The 21,900-nt window shown below is 42.7% G+C and overlaps 1 protein-coding gene across 1 annotated transcript in view; it reads right to left on the bottom strand.

Annotated features, from left to right (window-relative positions):
* The window catches only part of LOC122550548 (glypican-6-like), a 1,037,604-nt gene that overhangs the window by 488,792 nt on the left and 526,912 nt on the right, over positions 1-21,900 (bottom strand). Inside the window, exon 3 of the mRNA XM_043691449.2 lies at positions 2,936-3,327. Coding sequence (XP_043547384.1) covers positions 2,936-3,327 — 392 coding nt within the window. The remainder of the gene's footprint in view (positions 1-2,935; positions 3,328-21,900) is intronic.

The raw sequence follows: 21,900 nt of genomic DNA, 5'->3' as shown, positions 1-21,900 counted from the left end.
CTGTTTTAGACATTGGTATAGGGAAACACTTAAAGAATATGGCAATGGACCATCCTGGTCCCTCTCTATCATACAGACACACAAGAATTAAGCCTTACATTGGCATTTATAGACAAAAAAATGAGGAAGAGAGGATTGATTCACATTAGAAGAAGAAATTTTTACATCAGAAGGCAATTATGATGACAGCAAATATCTGGAGAAAAATTTACAACAAAGGAAGTGTGTGTAGATTTGGTCTTCTTATTTTAGGAAAGACATCACTGCTATAAACAGAAGTGCAACAAATGTTCATTAGATTTGTTCCTGGGATGACAGGACTGTCCTATGATGAGCTACTGGGCAAACCAGCCTTGTATTCTCTAAAATTTTGAAGAAGGAGGTGGTCTTGTTGAAGCCTATAAAATACTTAAAGTGTTAGAGTAGATCGAGGTTAGATGTTTTCCATGCTGGAGGGTCTAGAACCGGGGCACAATTTAAAAGTAATGGGCATAATGCTTAGGTCAGAAATGAGGAAACGGTTTTACTCAGAGGGTTTGAACTTTCTTTATCACAGTGGGCTGTGGAAGCTCAGACTTTGAGTACGTTTAAGGTAGAGAATAATACGATTTCTGATTACCAGTGTAATACTGGGTTATGAAGACAGGGTGACTAAAAGTTATTGAAGTGTTTGATCATATTGAATGGCAGGGCAGGCTCGAAGTGCCTGTCCCTATGGATCATGCTTTCGCCACGACTGTACACTTTTGACTGATTCTGGTAATGCACAATTCAATACTCTCAAGCTCTATATACATTTTAAAATTGTTTATTCTATATAAAATCCAAGGGAGCATTGAGAATTTCATACAAACTGATCTATTAGATTAAACAGTTGATTTGAGCAAACTGTCTTGAGCAAAGACAGTGGGACTCACAAAACCAATGCGTGGCCTCTTGTCCCTTAGCCCCCTGCCTTGGGCCTATTGAAGATCTTCAATGGTCAGTTACCAGCTAATTGAGGGCCTCGTTCTGCACCTGTGACTATTTTACCCAATGCAAGGGCAGGTGTTAGATCGATGTTAGGTGAGAAGCACCTCCTTTTCAGGTCCATCGTGTCAATTAGAGGCATTCCAAGCCCCCTCCCTTTCCACCCTCTTCACTCCCCCACCCACCCCCCTTACTTCCGCTCCCTCCCCCCCAACACTGCAAGATCCAATTCCCCCTTCACCTCTCCACTGGCTCCATCACCCAAGCCTACACTTCCCAACCCCAGATGAATCTGTCAGCTGCAACCTGGTAAAATCTCTCACCCACCCTACCCCTCCTAATCTTAATGTCTGTCTCTAGTGACATCTAATTGATTTATATAAAGTTTGTCAGAAACTTTTGAGGATGTCACTCATTGGATAATGCAGGAGAACTAGTACATGTGATATATTTGGATTTTCAAAATGCTGCTTTAGCTAGTCACAAGAATCAGGGTTTCATCTATTCATAATTTAAATTAATAAATTAGACAAACAACCCAAGATTAATGCATCCATGTTTGTTGATGATACAAAGCTAGGCAGGAATGTAAGTTGCGAGGAAGATATAAAGGCTGCAACAAGATATAGACAGGTTAGGTTAGTAGGCAACAAGTTGGCAGATGAAGTATTATTTGAGGAAGTGTAAGGTTATCTACATTGGTAATAAGAATAGAAAGAAACAGAATGATTTTTTAAGGTCCAAAACTTTTAAAAATCATTGTTCAAAGAGATTTGGCTGTTTCATATGAGGAACAAAGAAAGTTGTATCCAGGTTGAGTAAGCATTTAGGAAGGCAAGCAGCATGGAGAATTTCAGTGGAATGGCAGTGGGGCACAAGAATAAAAAAAAGTTGCAACAATTCCTGAGCACTTTGCTGAGACCACCTGCAGCAGTGTACAATGTTGATCTTCATTTCTATTGATGGAGCAATGCAAAGGCTCATTCAATCAGTTCCTGTCATTTGACAAGAGGTTGAGTAAATTGGAACTATACACTCTGGAATTTAGAAAAGAGGTGATCTCACTGCAAGATAAAAGATTCCGAAGCAGCTTGACAAGCCATTCACTGAGAGATTACCTTCCTTGACTGGGCTACACTGCAGCCGCATAGTCTCAGGATTGGGTATAGATAATTTAGTACTTAGGAGAGATGTTTAAAGGCTTTCCAGACCCCCGGTTTCCCACCAATCTTCACCCATTGCACGCTTTTTCCTTTGCTTTTTCTGCTGTCCATGACTTCCCTTTCCAGCCTTGGCTGCCTCATGCAACCCTTAGAATATATCTTCTTCTTTGGGATGAATTTCTGCTGCGGCTTTCAAATTACCCCCAGAAACTCCTGCTATTGCTGCTCCACTATCTTCCCTGCTAGGCTCACGTCTATATAACTCTGGCGAGCTTCTCTCTTATGGCTTTGTAGTTAGCCTTACTCAATTGTAATATGATTATATCTGATTCCAGATTTTCCCTCTCAAGCTGCAAGGTGAGTTCTATCGTATCATGGTCATTGGTCTCTGTGGGTTCCTTTAGCTTAAGCCCTCCAATCAAGTCTGCATCAATATACATCACCTAATCCAGAATTGCTTATTCCCTAGTGGGCTGTAATTCAGAATTGAGGCCGAATATGGAATCTGTATCACGGGAATGTTTCTGGAAAATAGTGCAGACACACACAAGAGAAGGCTGGATAAATACATGAGGGAGATTTGAATATTCTGAGATGAGGAAGAATGGAGTGGAGTTGAAATGCTGGCACAGCCCAGTTGGGCCAAATGACCTGGTGTACCTTGTTTGTAAATCTATGCCCTTATAAATTACTGACTAGCAGGTACCTACATATGCATTGCCATGGTGCCAGTCAATCAGAAGCTGATGTTTGCATGTTGAGTGTCAAATACAACACATAACCTGGAAGAATTCTTCACTGACCTTTGCTACTCTGTTGGCAACTTCCCTGCCGACGGTCAGACCCTGCACGAAAGCCCGAGCTGCAACAAAGGCCCTTGTAACTTGTATCTTCAGCTTTCGAGGCACATCTCCAAATGGCTGGAGCTGGTCAGTGTATTTACTGATGCATTCAAGGTAATCCTCTGTGAATTGGTACTGAGGGTTTACTAGCTGGAACATGCGTTCCAGTAGGTGGGCCCAGAAGTCATTAAGCATCTCTTCTAGGTTCACATTGCCACCTGTGTAGTAGCGTTTCAGCTCTGCGAAGAGATCCTGGAACACTTCAGAGTTCTGCATGTACAGTTGGCCATATGTCCGTGTAAACATGTCATTCAGTGACTTCTCTGAATTTTCCAACAGTTCTCTAAAGAATTCTGCAAGAATTAAAAGAAATACAGATTTTAGGGAAGAAGGAATAAAATGATTCACCAGTCAATCTTAATCAAAGACCAACATGGAGCAATTGAAACCAAACATCCACATAATATATGAATGGAGACAATGAATGAATAAATACATAAGTGAAACTCAGGGGCACCAAATGGAAAATATTAGTTTCAGTTAAAATCATATTTAATGCACACAGTGTTTACTCATGCAATGTACATGCTTCACTTGTGAATGGTAACATCTAAGCATTAGAAAAATCCTTGGTAGGAATCATCTTATGTGAGACATTTTTGTCATATGGTATGAAGTATGATGTAATTACAGTGTGGAATGTTTCTCAAAAAATGCTGCTGGTGCTGTCAGAATCCATTTGTTGAAGACACAAAGGGGATGCAGTGTATGCTGGTGATCAGGACATGGACCTGGATCTTTTTTAATTGCTGGATTTCTAGCTACTTAATCTGAAGAGTCGGGTGATAAATTAAATTCTGTCAATACTGCCACTCACTTGGCAGAAGTCACTGTGCTATATATAGAAATGGTACTTCAAGTAGTCACTGGAATGTCAAAATGTGTGGTGCTGGAAAAGCACAGCAGGTCAGGCAGCATCTGAGGAGCAGGAGAATCGAGGTTTTGGGCATAAGCCATCTGGCGGGGAAAGTGGGGGAGGGGGGATCGGGGGCCAGGGATAGGGGACAGAGACGTTTGGATGGTTTGGGGGTGGTGGAAAGGGGACTTCCGACCTATCATTATCTCTGTCCCACCTGCATTTACCAATTGCCTTCCCAGCTACTTACCCCTCAACCCCGCCCCAACCATCCTATTTATCTCTCAGCTCCCTTCTACGCGCCCCTGATGAAGAACTTATGCCCGAAACGTCGATTCTCCTATTCCTCCGATGCTGCCTGACCTGCTGTACTTTTCCAGTGCCACACTTTTCGACTCTGATCTCCAGCATCTGCAGTCCTCACTTCCTCCTAGTCACTGGAGTCTAAGACCAAATAATAATGAGGCCTCAGAGCAAGGTGCAGGGCTTCAGGAGGGGTTGAACCTTGGGGCAGAGAGGGTGGTAGGGGCATTGGCAGAGATCCAGGGGAGACAGAACACCAGCAGGTAGGCAGACATTCTCGAAGTATGCCCAATGTTCAAAAGGAGGCCACTGATGGAAACCTCTCCTATCCCCATGAAGCCTGAGCAGCGTCATTTTCTTAAATCCTTACATCTCTGTCCTCTTCCTTCTAGCCTAAATACTAAGGCCAGGTTGGAAGCAGCCCTGCAATGGTTATTAATCAGCCCGCCGAATATCAAAATATTGGGCGGGCCTGCTGTTGGATCATATCCCACAAAAAAATCAGAGGCCAGTGGCTCACCCAAAGAATTTGACCAGCCTGCCATAAACCTACAAACTCCCTAGTGAGGAAATATGAAATTCTGCCCAGGATCTGTCATAGTTTGGTTTAGAATAATTAAATGAGGGGATACAATGGCAGGGTGCAAGCAGAGTCAGATGTCAGAAAGGTACCACAGAGTCCTGAACAAGAGCATAGAAAGTCTCCAGTGAGATTTTACAGATTGTAATAAAATGTTTAGCCTAATTAGTGGGCGGCACGGTGGCACAGTGGTTAGCACTGCTGCCTCACAGTGCCAGAGACCCGGGTTCAATTCCCGCCTCAGGCGACTGACTGTGTGGAGTTTGCACCTTCTCCCCGTGTCTGCGTGGGTTTCCTCCGGGTGCTCCGATTTCCTCCCACAGTCCAAAAATGTGCAGGTCAGGTGAATTGGCCATGCTAAATTGCCAGTAGTGTTAGGTGAAGGGGTAAATGTAGGGGAATGGGTATGGGTGGGTTGCGCTTCGGCGGGTTGGTGTGGACTTGTTGGGCCGAAGAGCCTGTTTCCACACTGTAAATAATCTAATCTAATTCTGATCATTTGCTCTTAAAAATACAATTAGTACTAGTGTACTATGACAGATCGTAGAATGATCTCTCATCCATAATTGTGGCCACAATAGATAGTTGATCCTTGGCGTGTCACTAACAAGGTCAAACACTGTTCCTTTTTCCCATAATGTTTGCTGTACTTCCTCTGGATAGAACAAAGCAAGTGAATGTGCCATTGAACACAATTTACTTCTGAGAATGGGTTTTTAGAAATTGAGCAACAGTGCCAGCAATTTCTACAAGTCTTCTAAGGCAATGTGTAGCCTTCTGTGCCAAATTTTGATTTGGTTGGTTCATTGTAAGTATTTATTCTGCCTCTGAATGCTAGAATTACTCCCTGTCTGAGCTCTGGTGCACTTTCAATCTAATATCACATTTTAAATGCTTATTTATTTTCCACTTTTGTTTATTGAAGATGGTGGCATCATGGTAATTTCACTGGATTATTATTCCAGTGGCCCCAGACTAATGTCTGGGAACAACAGGCCAAACTGAATTAACAAATCTGGAATTTCAAAGTAAGATCAATAATGGTGACAACAAAATTGATTGCTATTGATAGGTAAAAACAATGACTGCAGATGCTGGAAGAGCACAGCAGTTCAGGCAGCATCCGAGGAATAAAGGATGAAGAGCTTTTGCCCGAAACGTCAATTTTACTGCTCCTCGGATGCTGCCTGAACTGCTGTGCTCTTCCAGCACCACTAATCCAGAATATGATTGCTATTGATACCTAGGGGAGAAATTCTAGACCTGATCTGACTTCATGGATGTGATTTCATGATCATAGTAACATGGTTGACTCTTAACTGCCCTCTCAAATGGCACAGCAAACCACTCAGTTCAAGGGCAATTAGAAATTGGCAACAATTGGTGGCTTTACTCGTGATGTTCACATCCTATGAAAGAACAAATATTAAAAATGTAGAACTTCATGAATGTTTCAAATATGGGATACTTTTATCATCACATCTGCCCTGATCTCACTGAAAGATAATAAGGTTCAATGGATTCCCATTTCCTATCTGTTCCAACAAAACTGATTCAGATATACCCAGCTTGTCAGTGCTGTCAGAGAGTACTGACGCCCATGAGAAAAGACAGCTTTACTTCAAGGTGACAAGTGTAAAATAGAACAAGTTTTCAATCTAGATGGGTAGATAGTTGCTAGTTTGGAAATCAGACAGTATTTTCTCATTACTGACTAAAATATTTTCAACGTCTCTTGTGTACAACCCAGCAATCCAATTCTGGGTGAAGGTGTCATCATTGTAATGTTTGCTTTATTTCACTGTGTACAGAACAAGCAAGACTGACAAAGATTGATTGTAAATGTTTAAGTTAAGTGGAATATGACTGAAGTAGGGACAAAGGGAATACCTGTAATAGTGCAATGATTTACGGGACTGATACAACGTTTGCCAAAGAAGTGTTTTTCCTTAAATACTTCACATTCCATTGAATTATCATGAATTTAAAATGTTAAATTGCACCAAATCCATCAAAATGCCAGAGGTCACTTAAAAAAATTTAAGTTCCGCCAAAAGAAAGTCAAAGATCGATTAGTTGTCAACCTCACTGAGCTCTTATGATCCAGATTGTTCAGCTATAGCTATCTGATTGTCATTTAATTGAAATGAAAGGGATAAATTTCAGCAGGTTTTAAGATAGCTATGCCATTCACTGTGCCAGATTGCACTCTAACAGTAAAGGCAATGGTTATCTCTCCGAAAACATTAATTCGCAGACCACCATTAGATCTGACTTGAGCCTTATTCGCATCAACAGGAGGGAAAACCTCTGCTGAGGCAGCCAGGGGGACACCACAGCAGGGAGGGAATTGAAAGTGTTTCACACTGCACTCTGAGATGACCCTGCTTGGTTGTGCGAGCAGCTTATTGGCCAGCAGCCCCGCTTTGGGCCATGGACCCTGCAGCTCTTATGGACCCTGAAGGTTGTTGCAGGGAAGTCCGCTCCAGGCAGATGATACCACACAGACCACCCAACCCACCTAGATGCTGGATCTAACAGAAGTCTTTAATATCCAAATTATTATCTATCTCTATGTTACAGGTAGCAGATTCACATCCAGGCTTACTGCTGGGAACCATCCCACCAATGGAACCAATGAAATAATGTTAGGGAGCTGACATCCCACACACCTCTACATTAGTCCTTGGCCTTCGTTCCACTCCCTGGGACCCTGTAAAATCAAGCCCAAGAATTCTGGTCTGAACACATTTGCTCAACTAATTGAATCAGCCTGCACTAAAAAGCTACATGACAAATTAGACTATAAAACTACAAGATTGCAATTAAAATTAATTACAGTGGCACTTGAGGGAAAGCAATCTGGTAGCCTTATTCATTCTGATCAATAGCTCATTCCACTCTCATTGCAAGCTGGTTGACTCTCAACCGCCCTCTATCATAACACAGCAAACCACTTGGTTCTTACAAGGTGGCAAATGCTGCCTTTGCCAGTGATGCCTACATCATATGAAAGAATAAAGCTTGCTGGATAGCTTTGTTTCCATATACTTGGGCACCTCCAATCAAAATTGTCACTTATAAGGAGTTAAATACCTTGAAGGTTTTACCCCTCTCTATTGTTACAATACTCTGTAGCTCTATAACCTTCTCTCCTACCCCAAACTCTTGTAACTCTGTGATCTAACCTCTGAGTATCTACAACTTCCTTTGTCATAGCAGTGAAGGTCATGCTTTCAACTGTCCCAATGCCACAATTTTGAATTCATATCCTAAACTACTCCATATTTCCAACTCCTATTCCTACTTAGAATTCACCTTTTGACTTTCTTCCTTTGTTGGCTCAATGGCTCTGCATCATCATTTTTACGACACCATTGTGAAATGTTTTGAGGCATTTTTCTTTTATACTATTATATTCATAATAGCATGCTGTGATTCTTGTTTGAGGAGTTTGAGACAAGAAACAAACTTGGGGGGGGAAGAAAACATACTATGTAGTACAGAATGAGAAGATTGGCTGATTGGCTAGCTATCATTGCCATGCAACAAAAAAGATAACTGTCAATCATAATTTTCAGGCTGACAGGTAGGTTCTGATAAGGTCAGAATGTTGCCAACTGGATAGAGCACAGATTCACTGTCTCCATGAAATGTTTGCACAAAGTTCTATTGCCTAGATAATACAGGATCTTGAGTATGCATGTAGTTCCAAACGTGCAACAGCATCACACTGTGAACCCAACTATGATCTTAAATTTGTTTCAGCACAATCTGCATTACTTAGTAAATAACGTCTAATAGCAGAATCACACAGAAAGGTAGATATAATTTTCTGAGGCTTGCTAGCATGAGCCAGATGAGCACGAGCATGACACTACCAGCTATGAATGGTTAATGGTACATGTTTAACACAATCGATCAGTTATCAGGCTGTACAGCCGACATAACCTGGTATAATGCTGATATGGAAACTCATATATCATATTACTCATTTATACAGTAGGCAAAATTTCATTGAGGCTTGATGACAGCACCCTGTTCGTGGAGAAAACCACCCATAGACTTGCTGCATTGGTGTGGCAAGAGACAGCTAGCTTCACCTGCCTTTCAAATGTTTTCCATCACTTTCCCTTTCCAGGGTAATCTGAGGTACACTGGCCACTATTGAGGGTTAAAAAAGTTGCTTATAGGCCCTGTCATCAGTTTCTGTGTTATACAACAAGTGATGGTTTGATCAAGATACATGTAATGTAGGGTAGCTTTGTTAGGTCTATCTAAATGTCAAGCTTATACAGTAAGCAGATGGCTAGAGCCCTACTCATGAGGTTCCCAATAAGACTGACCTTACTGATGGGACTGAGGGAATCCCACCATATATATTGACCAGTAAATGGAGGCCTTTGGTAGATAGTCATTAAGAATCTATTATTAGACTTCTCAACTGACACATTGAGGGAGTGGAATTTATTTGATTGTTCCATTTCAATGCTAAGCTTGAATGCAAGAAATTCTTTGATGTTGCTGTGGATTGAAATATTGCAAGGATGTAATCTACATATCAGAAGCATTCAAGGGATAGGAGGATTGTGGGCTTTCCATCATAGATGTACTTCTTATGGTTAGCAATAAAGATATTAACCAAAGCCGAGAGGGAATCCTATGGTAGAACCATCTATTTGACCATATATGATGTCAGTGAAACTGAGATCAAATACATCTGCTGCTATATTCATGGGTTTGATGAATAGATTCAGACAGAGGTGGTACATTTAGATTGCTATGATATTGTGAAATTGTGCAGATGTCAATGGGTTGTTTGAGTGCAATGTTGGTAAAGAGGCTGGCAAAGTCAAAATAACACATGGACATGTTATTGCTGTCAATATGCAGATCTTGTATGGCCTTAATGAACATGAAGGAATCCTTCAGTGTTTATATGGAAAACTCATTTGGAATTGGTTGCATCAGCTGATGTAGCCATTTGGTCAGTTCATTTCATCCAGAGCAAATCATAGATAGAATAAGGGGACATTACTATTTTGTGTTGAGTAGCCAAGACATGCATAGATATAATTAACTATAAGGATGAATCTTCTCACATATATCACCAGGAAGTTTGCCACAGTTGTAGAAATCGAAAATCAGCAGCTATCCAATGATAACATCTTGACCAATCAGAATCTACCTGCTTAGTCTGAGCATTAAGATTGACAGGAGAAAGTGAGGGCTGCAGATGCTGGAGATCAGAACTGAAAATGTGTTGCTGGAAAAGCGCAGCAGGTCAGGCAGCATCCAAGGAACAGGAGAATCGACGTTTCGGGCATAAGCCCTTCTTCAGGAATGAGGAAAGTGTGTCCAGAGGCTAAGATAAAAGGTAGGGAGGAGGGACTTGGGGGAGGGGCTTTGGAAATACGATAGGTGGAGGGAGGTCAAGGTAAGGGTGATGGGCCGGAGTGGGGTGGGGGCGGAGAGGTCAGGAAGATGATTGCAGGTTAGGAAGGCAGTGCTGAGTTCGAGGGATTTGACTGAGACAAGGTGGGGGGAGAGGAAATGAGGAAACTGGAGAAATGTGAGTTCATCCCTTGTGGTTGGAGGGTTCCCAGGCAGAAGATGAGGCGCTCTTCCTCCAACCGTTGTGTTGCCATGGTCTGGCGATGGAGGAGTCCAAGGACCTGCATGTCCTTGGTGGAGTGGGAGGGGGAGTTGAAGTGTTGGGCTACGGGGTGGTTGGGTTGGTTGGTCCGGGTGTCCCAGAGGTGTTCTCTGAAACATTCCGCAAGCAGGTGGCCTGTCTCCCCAATACAGAGGAGGCCACATTGGGTGCAGCGGATGCAATAGATGATGTGTGTGGAGGTGCAGGTGAATTTGTGGCGGATATGGAAGTTTCCTTTTGGGCCTTGGAGGGAAGTAAGGGGGGAGGTGTGGGCGCAAATTTTGCATTTCTTGCAGTTGCAGGGGAAGGTGCCGGGAGTGGAGGTTGGGTTAGTGGGGGGTGTGGACCTGACGAGGGAGTCACGGAGGGAGTGGTCTTTTCGGAACGCTGATAGGGGAGTGGAGGGAAATATATCACTGGTGGTGGCGGAAATGACGGCAGATGATACGTTGTACATGGAGGTTGGTGGGGTGGTAGGTGAGGACCAGTGGGGTTCTGTCCTGATGGCGGTTGGAGGGGCAGGGCTCAAGGGTGGAGGAGCGGGAAGTGGAAGAGATGCGGTAGAGGGCATCGTCGACTACGTCTGGCGGGAAATTGCGGTCCTTGAAGAAGGAGGCCATCTGGGTTGTACGGTTTTGGAACTGGTCCTCCTGGGAGCAGATGGGGCGGAGACAAAGGAATTGGGAATATGGGATGGCGTTTTTACAGGGGGTAGGGTGGGAGGAGGTGTAGTCTAGGTAGCTGTGGGAGTCAGTCGGTTTATAGTAAATGTCCGTGTCGATTCGGTCACCCGAGATAGAAATGGAAAGGTCTAAGAAGGGGAGGGAGGAGTCTGAGACGGTCCAGGTGAATTTGAGGTCGGGGTGGAAGGTGTTGGTAAAGTGGATGAACTGTTCAACCTCCTCGTGGGAGCACGAGGCAGCGCCGATGTAGCGGAGGGAAAGGTGGGGGTGGGTGCCAGTGTAGCTGCGGAAGATGGACTGTTCCACATATCCTACGAAGAGGCAGGCATAGCTGGGGCCCATGCGGGTGCCCATGGCTACTCCTTTGGTTTGGAGGAAGTGGGAGGATTGGAAAGAGAAGTTGTTCAGGGTGAGGACCAGTTCAGTCAGTCAAAGGAGGGTGTCAGTAGAAGGGTACTGGTTGGTACGGTGGGAAAGGAAGAAGCGGAGGGCTTTAAGTCCTTCGTGATGGGGGATGGAGGTGTACAGGGACTGGATGTCCATGGTGAAGATAAGGCATTGGGGACCGGGAAGCGAAAATCATGGAGGAGGTGGAGGGCGTGGGTGGTGTCCCGAATGTAGGTGGGGAGTTCTTGGACTAAGGGGGACAGGACCGTGTCAAGGTATGCAGAGATGAGTTCGGTGGGGCAGGAGCAGGCTGAGACAATGGGTCCGTCGGGGCAGTCAGGTTTGTGGATTTTGGGCAGGAGGTAGAAACGGGCGGTGCGGGGTTGTGGGACTATGAGGTTGGAGGCGGTGGATGGGAGATCCCCTGAGGTGATGAGGCTCTGGATGGTCTGGGAGATGATGGTTTGGTGGTGGGAGGTGGGGTCATGGTCAAGGGGGCAGTAGGAGGAGGTGTCCGCGAGCTGGCGTTTAGCCTCAGCGGTGTAAAGGTCGGTGCGCCAAACTACTACCGCGCCTCCCTTGTCTGCTGGTTTGATAGTGAGGTTGGGGTTGGAACGGAGGGAGTGGAGGGCTGCACGTTCCGAGGGTGAGAGGTTGGAGTGGGTGAGAGGGGTGGAGAAGTTGAGGCAGTTAATGTCGCGGCGGCAGTTGGCTATGAAGAGATCGAGGGTGGGTAAGAGGCCAGCACGGGGTGTCCAGGTGGATGGGGTGTGTTGGAGGCAGGAGAAGGGGTCATCAGAGGGTGGGCGACATTGACAGTTAACTGTTCTTGTTGCAAACAATCTCCAGTTAATGCTGGTCCAACCAATCAACACCTTCTTCTCATTCTGTACAAAATGGTGTCCCTAGTTTCTTGAATCCTAATTCTGTGGAGTGCAGGATAAAAAGATTCAACTTCTAGTCTCCTTCTAATAATGTTTGTTTTTAAATTGTGCCTCCTGGTTCCAGGCTCCCGAACCTGGGGAACATCTTACCTTAATCTACCTTGGCTATCTCTTTAAGAATTTTGAAGGTTTCAATGAGATCACCTCTCATTCTTTGAAATTCTATAGAATGCATGCCCAGTTTGCCCAAAATGTCTTCATAGGACAATCCTGTCATCCTAGGAATTGCACTCTCTCTACAGCAATAATATCCTTCCTGAAATAAGGAGATCAAAACTGTAGACAGTGCTCCAGGAATGGTTTCACCAAGCTTCAATACATTTGAAGCAAGAGTTAACTTTTCCTGTATTCAAATTCCTTTGCAAAAAAGATTAGTATTCCAATATACTTTCAAATAGCTTGCTGCAACTATATGTCAGCCATCAGTGACTTATCAACAAGGACATCCAAGTCTTGTTACACATCTGCACTTTCTAACTGGTCACTATTTAAGAAATATGTTGCAGATCGGCTCCTCTTACTAAGCTTGTCCAAATCCTTCTGAGAACATTTTATATCTTCCTCACAATACACCTTCCTGTTTAGGTTTACATCATCACAAATGTGGAAATGTTACATTTGCTCCCCTAATCCAAATCATTGAGATATATTATGTACAGTTGGGGTACTGATCCTTGTGGTACCCCACTACTCATAGCCCGCCAATGTGAGAATTAGCAATTTATTCCTACCATCTGATCTGAATTATCGAAAGCCTCAGAAAATCAAAATATAATACATCTCAGATGGTTGCTCCTCCAAAAACACTCAAGAAGCTTGACATCATCCTGGACAAAGCAGCCCGTTTGATTTGCAGCACATTCACAAACATCTACTCCCTCCATTACTGATGCTCAATAGCAGTTTGTGTACTATCTACAAGACAAACTGCGGAAATTCACCAAAGATCCTCAGACAACACCTTCCAAACACACAAGCGCTTTCATCTAGGAGGACAAGGGCAGCCAATACATGGGAACAAAGCCACCCAAGTACTTCTCCTGTCGCTTGGTCAAAATCATGGAATTCCCTCCCGAATGGCATTGTGGGTCAACTTACAGCATGTGAACTGCAGAAATTCAAGAAGGCAATCAACACCTCCCCAAAGGGAAGTAGTGACAGGTAATGAATGTTAGCCAGCCAGCAATGCTCACATCCCATGAATGAATTAAAAAAATGCTTGGCTAGATGGTTGACAGTGAGGCAGTAAGGTGTTAGGTTACAGGATAATACAAATTGATTGGTCAGAGGAGCAGATCATTGGCAGATAGAATTTAACTCTGATAAATGTGAGGTGATGCATTTACACGAAGAAACAAGGGAAGGGATAACTCCGTGAATGACAGGATGCTAGGAATCTCAGAGGAAAAAAGGATCCTGGCGTGTTTGCCCACGGATCCCCGAAGGTAGCATGACAGGTTAATAAGATAGTTCAGAAGGCAAATGGGACACTTGTGGCATAGATGATAAGAGCAAGGAGGTCATATTTGGTTGGGTCACAGATGGAGTACAGTGCGCAGTTCTGGTCACCACACTATAGGAAGGCCGTGATTGCACTGGAGAAGTTACAAAGGAGATTCATCAGGGATGTCGCTGGAATGTCACTGGGATGTCGCTTTTCAGCTATGAAGAGAGGCTGGATAAGCTTGTGTTGTTGCCTCTGCAGCAGAAAAGATTGTGGGGGGACCTGACGGATGTATTAATTATGAAAAGCATGTACAAGATGAATAGAAAGTAGCTGTTCCCTTTAGTTGAATGGTCAATAACAAGGGGTCATACTTTTAAAGTGAAAGGTAGGAGGTTTAGAGGGGATTTGAGAAAAGTTTTTTTTCATCCAAGGGTGGAAAAGTGTGGAATGCACTGCCTGGCAGGTTGGTTGAGGTGGGAAACTTCACAACCATTAAAAAGTACTAGTATGAGCACTTGAAATGTCATAACATTCAAGGGTATGGAGATACAGAGTACTTGGAGCACTTGATGATTGCACCTCTAAATAAAGCTGTAGAAGAACTTATTAAGGTGAAAAGAGAAATTGCAGATAAGCTGATTGATTACTCTGTATTTGTTTTCACTGAGGAAGAAACAAGCAGTCTCCTAGAATTAAAGAACCAAGTGACTAGGAAGAATGAGGAGTAGAAAGGAAATCTGTATCAGTAAGAGTGTTGTACTCAAGAAATTAACATGGCCAAAAATTAATAAGTCTCCCGGACCTCCAAATAAAGCTGTTGGACCATAACCTAGTTTTGTGCGATTTTTAACTTTGTCCACCCCAGTCCAACATCAGCACCTCCACATCATGAATTCTCCTAACTGCTTTTAATTGATCCACATTTCTTTTAGCCATATGTTTCCTTTCTATAGATCTGTAGAAGATTTATCAGTCCATCCGTACTTTTGTTGCTGGATTGCATTCATATTCTGTTCTCCCTTTTCTTGTCAGTTTCTTGGTCCTCCTTTGCTGTATACTAAAACCTTCCCAACTCTCAAATTGATTACTAACACCAGCCACCATATAAGCATTTTCCTTTAACCTGATACAATCCTTAATTTCCTTTGTCAGCCATGGTTCACTGCAGTTAAATTTCATTTTGATCAAGCCAGGCAGCCACCTAGGCAGGTGGCCATTGAGTTAGGTAAGAGGTGAAATGGGTTTGTTAAATGTTCTGCTCAGTTCTTTGAGAGTTTAGTTCAGACTTTTGCAAGGCTATTTGAATTCCTGACTCTCATTCCCATCCACCCCAATGTTCCCTATGTCTAAATGCCACCTCTATGCCCACAATATCTCCATCACATCTCAGAGCCACTTCTGCAGCAGCAACCATCATCAGAGCTGAGGAACAGTGAGGAGATGGGAAAAAAAAATGTAAAATGTGAACAATCCAGACAGACCTTACTCATATAAGCCTGTTTATAAAAAAATACTTTCATTATGGGCAACTTGATCAAAGAGGTAATTCCAATCAAGTGGTCAATCTAAAATAAAACCTTGCGTTCAGTATCTTCAAAGAGGGCTAGTCCTTGAGATGTCCTTTAAAACAATCTATTAAAATGTAAACTTATGTTATGGTCTTATGTTGTGTAAACTTGATTCCACTGCTTAGGTAAATGGTTTTGGAGCTCACTAAGATTCACAATTGGATTGAGTTCCAATAATAAACCTTGGCAAATGTCAACAATATAATCTATTGAAATAATAAATACAGATGATAATTCATTTTCCCAAGCCACACCACATAGCTTCTCAAACAATTAACTCCAGCTACTGCAGCCTGTTCATTCATGTTTCAAGCACAGGGAATTAAAATAATTTTAGATCATCATATATAAACAAACACTATCCACCTTTCAAGAGTATTTTTGCCTCCTCCATAAATTTGTGACTTCCACATTATGGGTTCAGGCCCCTAGAACAATTTTTTTTAGATTAGATTAGATTACATTACAGTGTGGAAACAGGCCCTTCGGCCCAACAAGTCCACACCGACCTGCCGAAGCGAAACCCACCCATACCCCTACATTTACCCCTTACCTAACACTACAGGCAATTTAGTATGGCCAATTCACCTGGCCCTGCACATCTTTGTGACTGTGGGAGGAAACCGGAGCACCCGGAGGAAACCCACGCAGACACAGGGAGAACGTGCAAACTCCACACAGTCAGTCGCCTGAGGCGGGAATTGAACCCGGGTCTCTGGCGCTGTGAGGCAGCAGTGCTAACCACTGTGCCACCGTGCCGCCCACCAATGACAAGGAGGTCTGCTTGAAATCAGTAGCATATTCAAGTTGCCTTGCTGAGTTCAGGATTCCCACTTGCCTGATTCATGACCTGCCCCCTTCACCATGCCTGCAAAAATGGGATCTGCTGGAACTGAGGGAGTGAGCTTTGCATTTGGGTCATACTAGCTGTTTTTAAAGATTTCAGGAGTTGGCAAGATTTCATGAAAATCCAGCTCAGTTTTTGCCCAGTCATTGATGATATTTCATGGATTGTGAATGGGCATTATACAAAATTTTCTACATTAATGTATTCATTGTATACAATTCCTCCGATCCTAATATACTTCAGGGTATACTCAGGGTATACTCTACCTTAGAGTAACAAGTCAGATACTTGAAAAGGAAGGAGTTACATTGACTAAATCAGTGTAATCTTGGAGTAGAAATGTTGATATCGATATTGCATTACTTAAGGATGCACCACAATCCTAACTAAATTTCAAACATTCATTGGCTGCAGAGGTGTGTTGAGTAACCAAAGTTGTGATATCCACAACATAAAAGTGAGCTTCCTATTTAGTCTGTTCTGAAAGCATTTCTACAAGAAAGTGTAGTTTCACATGGCTTGGGTTCACCATCTGATGGGGCTGAAATCCTGTTTAGTGCCAGATGGGATTTAAAACCAATTCTTGAAATCCTTGTTTTTTTAACTTGACACAACATTGATTTAAACACTTAGAAAATGCAGAAGTTTCTGGATAGGAGCCTCTCCTTGTCTGCAGTATTGTAGAAACTGAGTGAGAGTATTCCTATTGATGGCACTTGATAGAAAAATCTTGGTCCTGCCACCATTTCTTATTGAGAGGGATACTTTGATTTATTCTCATCTTTTATTATCATGTGGCTCTGTCACGTGAATGAGATTGCAAATGAACGAAAAATGGTACAGGCTACAAGGACATTCCAAATTAGTAAAGTAAAAACAAAAATGCCCCGTGCTTTTAGAGTTTAATATTACGGAAATCAAGTGGGGAAATTTTCTACCTAACAAGGCCTTTGAAGGAGTTTCTTAATTTGAGTGGCCTAGAATACATCCTCTTCTTTGCATAGAGCACAGAGCCATCTCCCTGCTGTGCCTGTTTACCACTACAAGATTTAATTTTGGATGCCAACGCTCTTGAGGATTGAAAGTCATATCCCAGAATCACAGAGTTGTTATGTTGCAGAAGGAGACCATTCAGCCCATTGTCCTCCACCAGTTCATAAACATTTGCAGCATGAAAGGAGGCCATTCAGCTTGTGAGCTGATGGCAATGCAAGTGAATAATTACATAGTGCTTCAATGTTATGTGACTTTCTGGCTTAAACATCCTTTTAGGTAGTGAGTTGTCAGCTCCAAATATTATCTGAGTGAAAGAAATCCTCCTCAACTCACTTTTTCTCCATTTGCCTAACCCCTTAAATTTATGATCGAGACTCATCATGGCATTGAAAACTTCTATCACATCAGCTCTCAGCCTTCTTCTCAACAAGGACAACCATGCCAACTTCTTCAATCTATCTGTATAAGTGTAGATTCCTGCAACTCTTCTTGTAAATGTCTTCTTTACTCAAGGGTGTGACTACAAGTGAAGAAGTCAAACAGATCCAAAAGGTAGTGCTGAAGAAGCCTCAGCTTTTGAATTTGTCTAACAGGTTTGAGATTTTTGTTCCCTTTCTGTATGAGAGTGGGGCTCCAAGGAAGATGAGAAAACTGAACATTGCATTACAGTACAGGGAGCCATTCAAGACTGGGGAGAAAAGAGAAATGTATTTGTAATTGGAAATAATATAGACAGGGGATTAGACACTATTCATTGTGCCAGGATCGAGAGTCCTAAAGGCTGTATTGCCTGCCTGGTGCCCAGGTTCAGGATATTTCATCTGGGCTGTAGAGGAACTTGGAGTGTGAGGGGAAAGACCTAGTTGTCATGGCTCACAAAGGTACCAATGACACAGGTAGGAAGACAGAATATGAGGAACTAGGAAGTAAATTGAAAAACAGAGCTAAAAATGTAATAATCTCCAGATTACTATCTGAGCATGAGCTACGTAAATATAAGAGGTATGATTGAGCTACAAACCTTCTCCAAAACCATGAGGTATAGTGCGTATCTTTGCAGATGACACCAAAATAGGTGGTGATCTCAGAGTACAATGGCAGCTTGATCCGGTGGGCCAATGAGCCGAGGAACGACAAATGGAGTTTAATTTAGATAAATCTGAGGTGTTACATTTTGGTCAGGAAAACGAGGGCAGGACTTTTATAGTTAATGATAGGACCCTGGGGACCCTGGGTTGCCGAACAAAGAGACATAGGGATGCAGGTGTATAATTCCTTGAAAGTGGAGACGCAGGTAGACAGGGTGGTAAAGAAGCTGTTTGGCATGCTTCCCTTCATTGGTCAGAACATTGAGTTTAGAGGTTGGGATGTCATGTTGCAACTATAGAGGACATTGGTGAAGCCACTTTTAGAATACTGTACCCAATTCTGGTTGCCCCTCTGTAGGAAGGATGTTATTCAACTTGTGACAGTGCAGAAAAGATTTACAAGGATGTTTCCAGGACTGGAGGGTTAGAGTTTTATGGGCAGACAGAAGAGGTTGGGGCAATTTTCCCTGGAGCCTTGGAGGCTGAGGGATGACATTACAGAGGTTTATAAAAGCAGGAGGGGCATGGATAGGCTGAATAGCCAATGTCTTTGTTCAAGGGTGGGAGAATCTAAAGCTTGAGGTCATAGGTTTAACATGAGAGGGGAAAGATATAAAAAGGACTTAGAGGGAACTTTTTCACACAGAGGGTGGTGCATTTATGGAACGAGCTGCTAGAGGAAGTGGTGAAGGCGGGTATTACAACAGCATTTAAAAGGCATCGATGGGTATATGAATAGGAAGGGTTTAAAAGGATTTGGGCTAAATGCTGGCAAATGTGGGCGGCACGGTGGCTCAGTGGTTAGCACTTCTGCCTCACAGCACCAGGGACCCGGGTTTGATTCCCACCTCCGGCAGCTGTCTTTGTGGAATCTGTACGTTCTCCTCATGTTTGCGTGGGTTTCCTCCCACAATCCAAAGATGTGCAGGTCAGTGAATTGGCCATGCTAAATTGCCCATAGTGTTAGGTGCATTAGTCAGGGGGCATGGGTCTGGGTGGGTTACTCTTTGGAGGGTTGGTGCGGACTTGTTGGGCCACAGTATATTTCTATACTGTAGGGAATCTTATCTAAAATGGACAAGGTCAGATTGGGAGTCTGGTCAGTGCAGACGAGTTGGACCGAAGGGACTATTTCTGTGCTGAATCACTCTATGATTCTAATTGGCACAGCATCACCAAGATTAAAGAGATAAAGTCATGATTCAAAGATTGGTGTGGGAGAAACAGGTTTGTATTCATGGGACTTTGGCACCAGTACTGGGAATAGAGGGAGCTGTTATGATGGAATGGGCTGTACTTGAATCATGCTGAGATCAGAGTCCTAGCAAATCACATCACTCGGCTGGAAATAGGGATTTGAACTAAATAGTAGCAGAGAGGTGTCAGTTGAATTGAAAATTATAAAATCAAAGAAAAAGGAGAAGATAGGATTTCTGGTTCATGATGGGGTTGATTGTTACCAGAAAATTGAAGGAAGGGACAGAATATGTGAATGTAGTATTGTAACAAGGATCCTTAAAAGTGTATGGAAACTCGACCGTAGAAGTAAGTTAAAGACTTTGTGTTTTAATGCATAAAGCATTCTGAATAAAGTAGATGAACTGATGGTGCAAATTGAGGTAAATCAAGATCACAAGGACATTAACCTAGTTAAAGTGGTGTATTTAAGGCAGTTAGATAGGTTCTTGATTAGTAAGGGGATCAAAGGTTATGGGGAGAAAGCAGGAGAATGGAGATGAGAAGCATAACATCTGAGAAGTAGACATGATTAAATGGAGGAGCAGATTCAATGGGCCAAATGGCCTAATTCTGCTTCTATGTTTTTTGATCCTATAGTGTCTCTTCAATCCAATCACATCTTTCCTAATCATAGAGTATCTAGTGGTGCTGACATCAAATGAAAAGAGCTAGAGCAAGGAAAGTTCTTCCAGTGCCTCAGATAGTGTCACATCAGATTACACATTTCTTTGCTCAATAACGTTAGCAAGAAGAGTAAATACACAAACAAAGGATGGTTCTATGATCCCTGCAGTGACTACCACAAACAGAGAATGGTTTCAGAATTCCCAAGGCTGCACCTCAGTAACTTCACAAGGCAACCTGACTAACTTTTCTGCCAAGTTAAGAATCATACAACACCAGGTTATAGTCCAACAGGTTTATTTAGAAGCACTAGCTTTCGGAGCACTGCTCCTTCAACAGGTGGTTGTGGAGTATAAGATCATATGACACCAAATTTATAGCAAGAGTTTACAGTGTGATGTAACTGAACTTCAGAATGACTATATTGTTTTCAGTTCTTTCATATGTAAATCCCAGAACTTTTTTAAAGTTACATTCTCAACTCAAGTGGTTTTCAAAAATGTTCTTCTCTGCAAGCTCCATTCTCTGCTGGAGATGCTGGATCACAATACTGCCTAGAGACTATCTATACACATGTCTGATATTGAAAAGTCAGACCAGCTTTCAGATTCATAATTTATCCTTGAAAGCCAGGCAATTTTACTAATGCCTCATACGACCTGTGATAGACTGAATCTTTATCCTATCTCTAATACATACTCCGCAATTTCCTCTACTTCCTCTGTGGTTGTCCTTTATTGGCATAGTTTATCAGAATACCTGAGCAGTCTAATTGTTTCCATGCTTTTCTTAATGTTCTGGTTAGTATATGCATAAGGAAAAAGTATCAGAGAAAAATTATAGTCTTCAGAGAAAGATCAGATAATGATTTTAAAACAATGTACAAGGAAAGATTATCCATCTTTTCCCTTTCTTATGGGAAATATAATAGTAACAATAATCAAAAATTTGTCTAAACAATATCCTTACTGCACGTGTTTGATTAATGACATTGGACCAAATTTAGCACAAGTGACAATGGTCTTGCCCATCACCTGGAGATCTGGAGCAAGTCCTGTATTTCCTCTGTTGTGGAAAGTACTTAAACGACCACTTTTGATTCATCCCTTGAACAAACAACAACCCACAGCCACTCATATGAGAACAGCTATTTAGACAGATCTAGAACCTCTCCCAATGCAGGTGAGATCATCAGGAGGAATCTAAGGTTAAATATGAGGCTGGATGGGATTGGAGTTAAGGGGAGGGGAATTGGAATTGATGACAAAGGTGGGGAAAGGGAAGCTCATAGAAATCACCCCCTTCCTGAGAACCTTTTAATGAGAAACTTATCCCCTAAACCCACCTTCCCCCAACCTCACCCCCTCAGAAGCCAGCAAAGAAAACTAACAAGGGTTTGCTTTTGTCTTCCTGTGTGATCAATCTGCAGCCCACCAATAGTTGAAAACTAACAGTGGTGGTATGTTGCTTTTAAGTGCAATTTAATTGCCACCTAAAGACCCTAATCAGGTGGAAAGACCACCCACAAAATTTTCCAACCTGGACTTCATTGGACAGAAGTGGGAAAGTGGTGGAAACCCCACCTAGCATCTTTCAGTCCAATTAAATGCCCTCTACACCTCTAAACTTGCCACTTAGGGTATTAGAT

The sequence above is a fragment of the Chiloscyllium plagiosum genome, unplaced genomic scaffold (genome assembly GCF_037043375.1).
Source record: "Chiloscyllium plagiosum isolate Xiang-an unplaced genomic scaffold, Cpla_swu_hap1 HiC_scaffold_6, whole genome shotgun sequence".
NCBI classification, from domain to species: Eukaryota; Metazoa; Chordata; class Chondrichthyes; order Orectolobiformes; family Hemiscylliidae; genus Chiloscyllium; species Chiloscyllium plagiosum.
The sequence above is the reverse complement of the archived record's forward strand: the minus strand, read 5'-3'. Positions and strand labels throughout refer to the sequence as shown.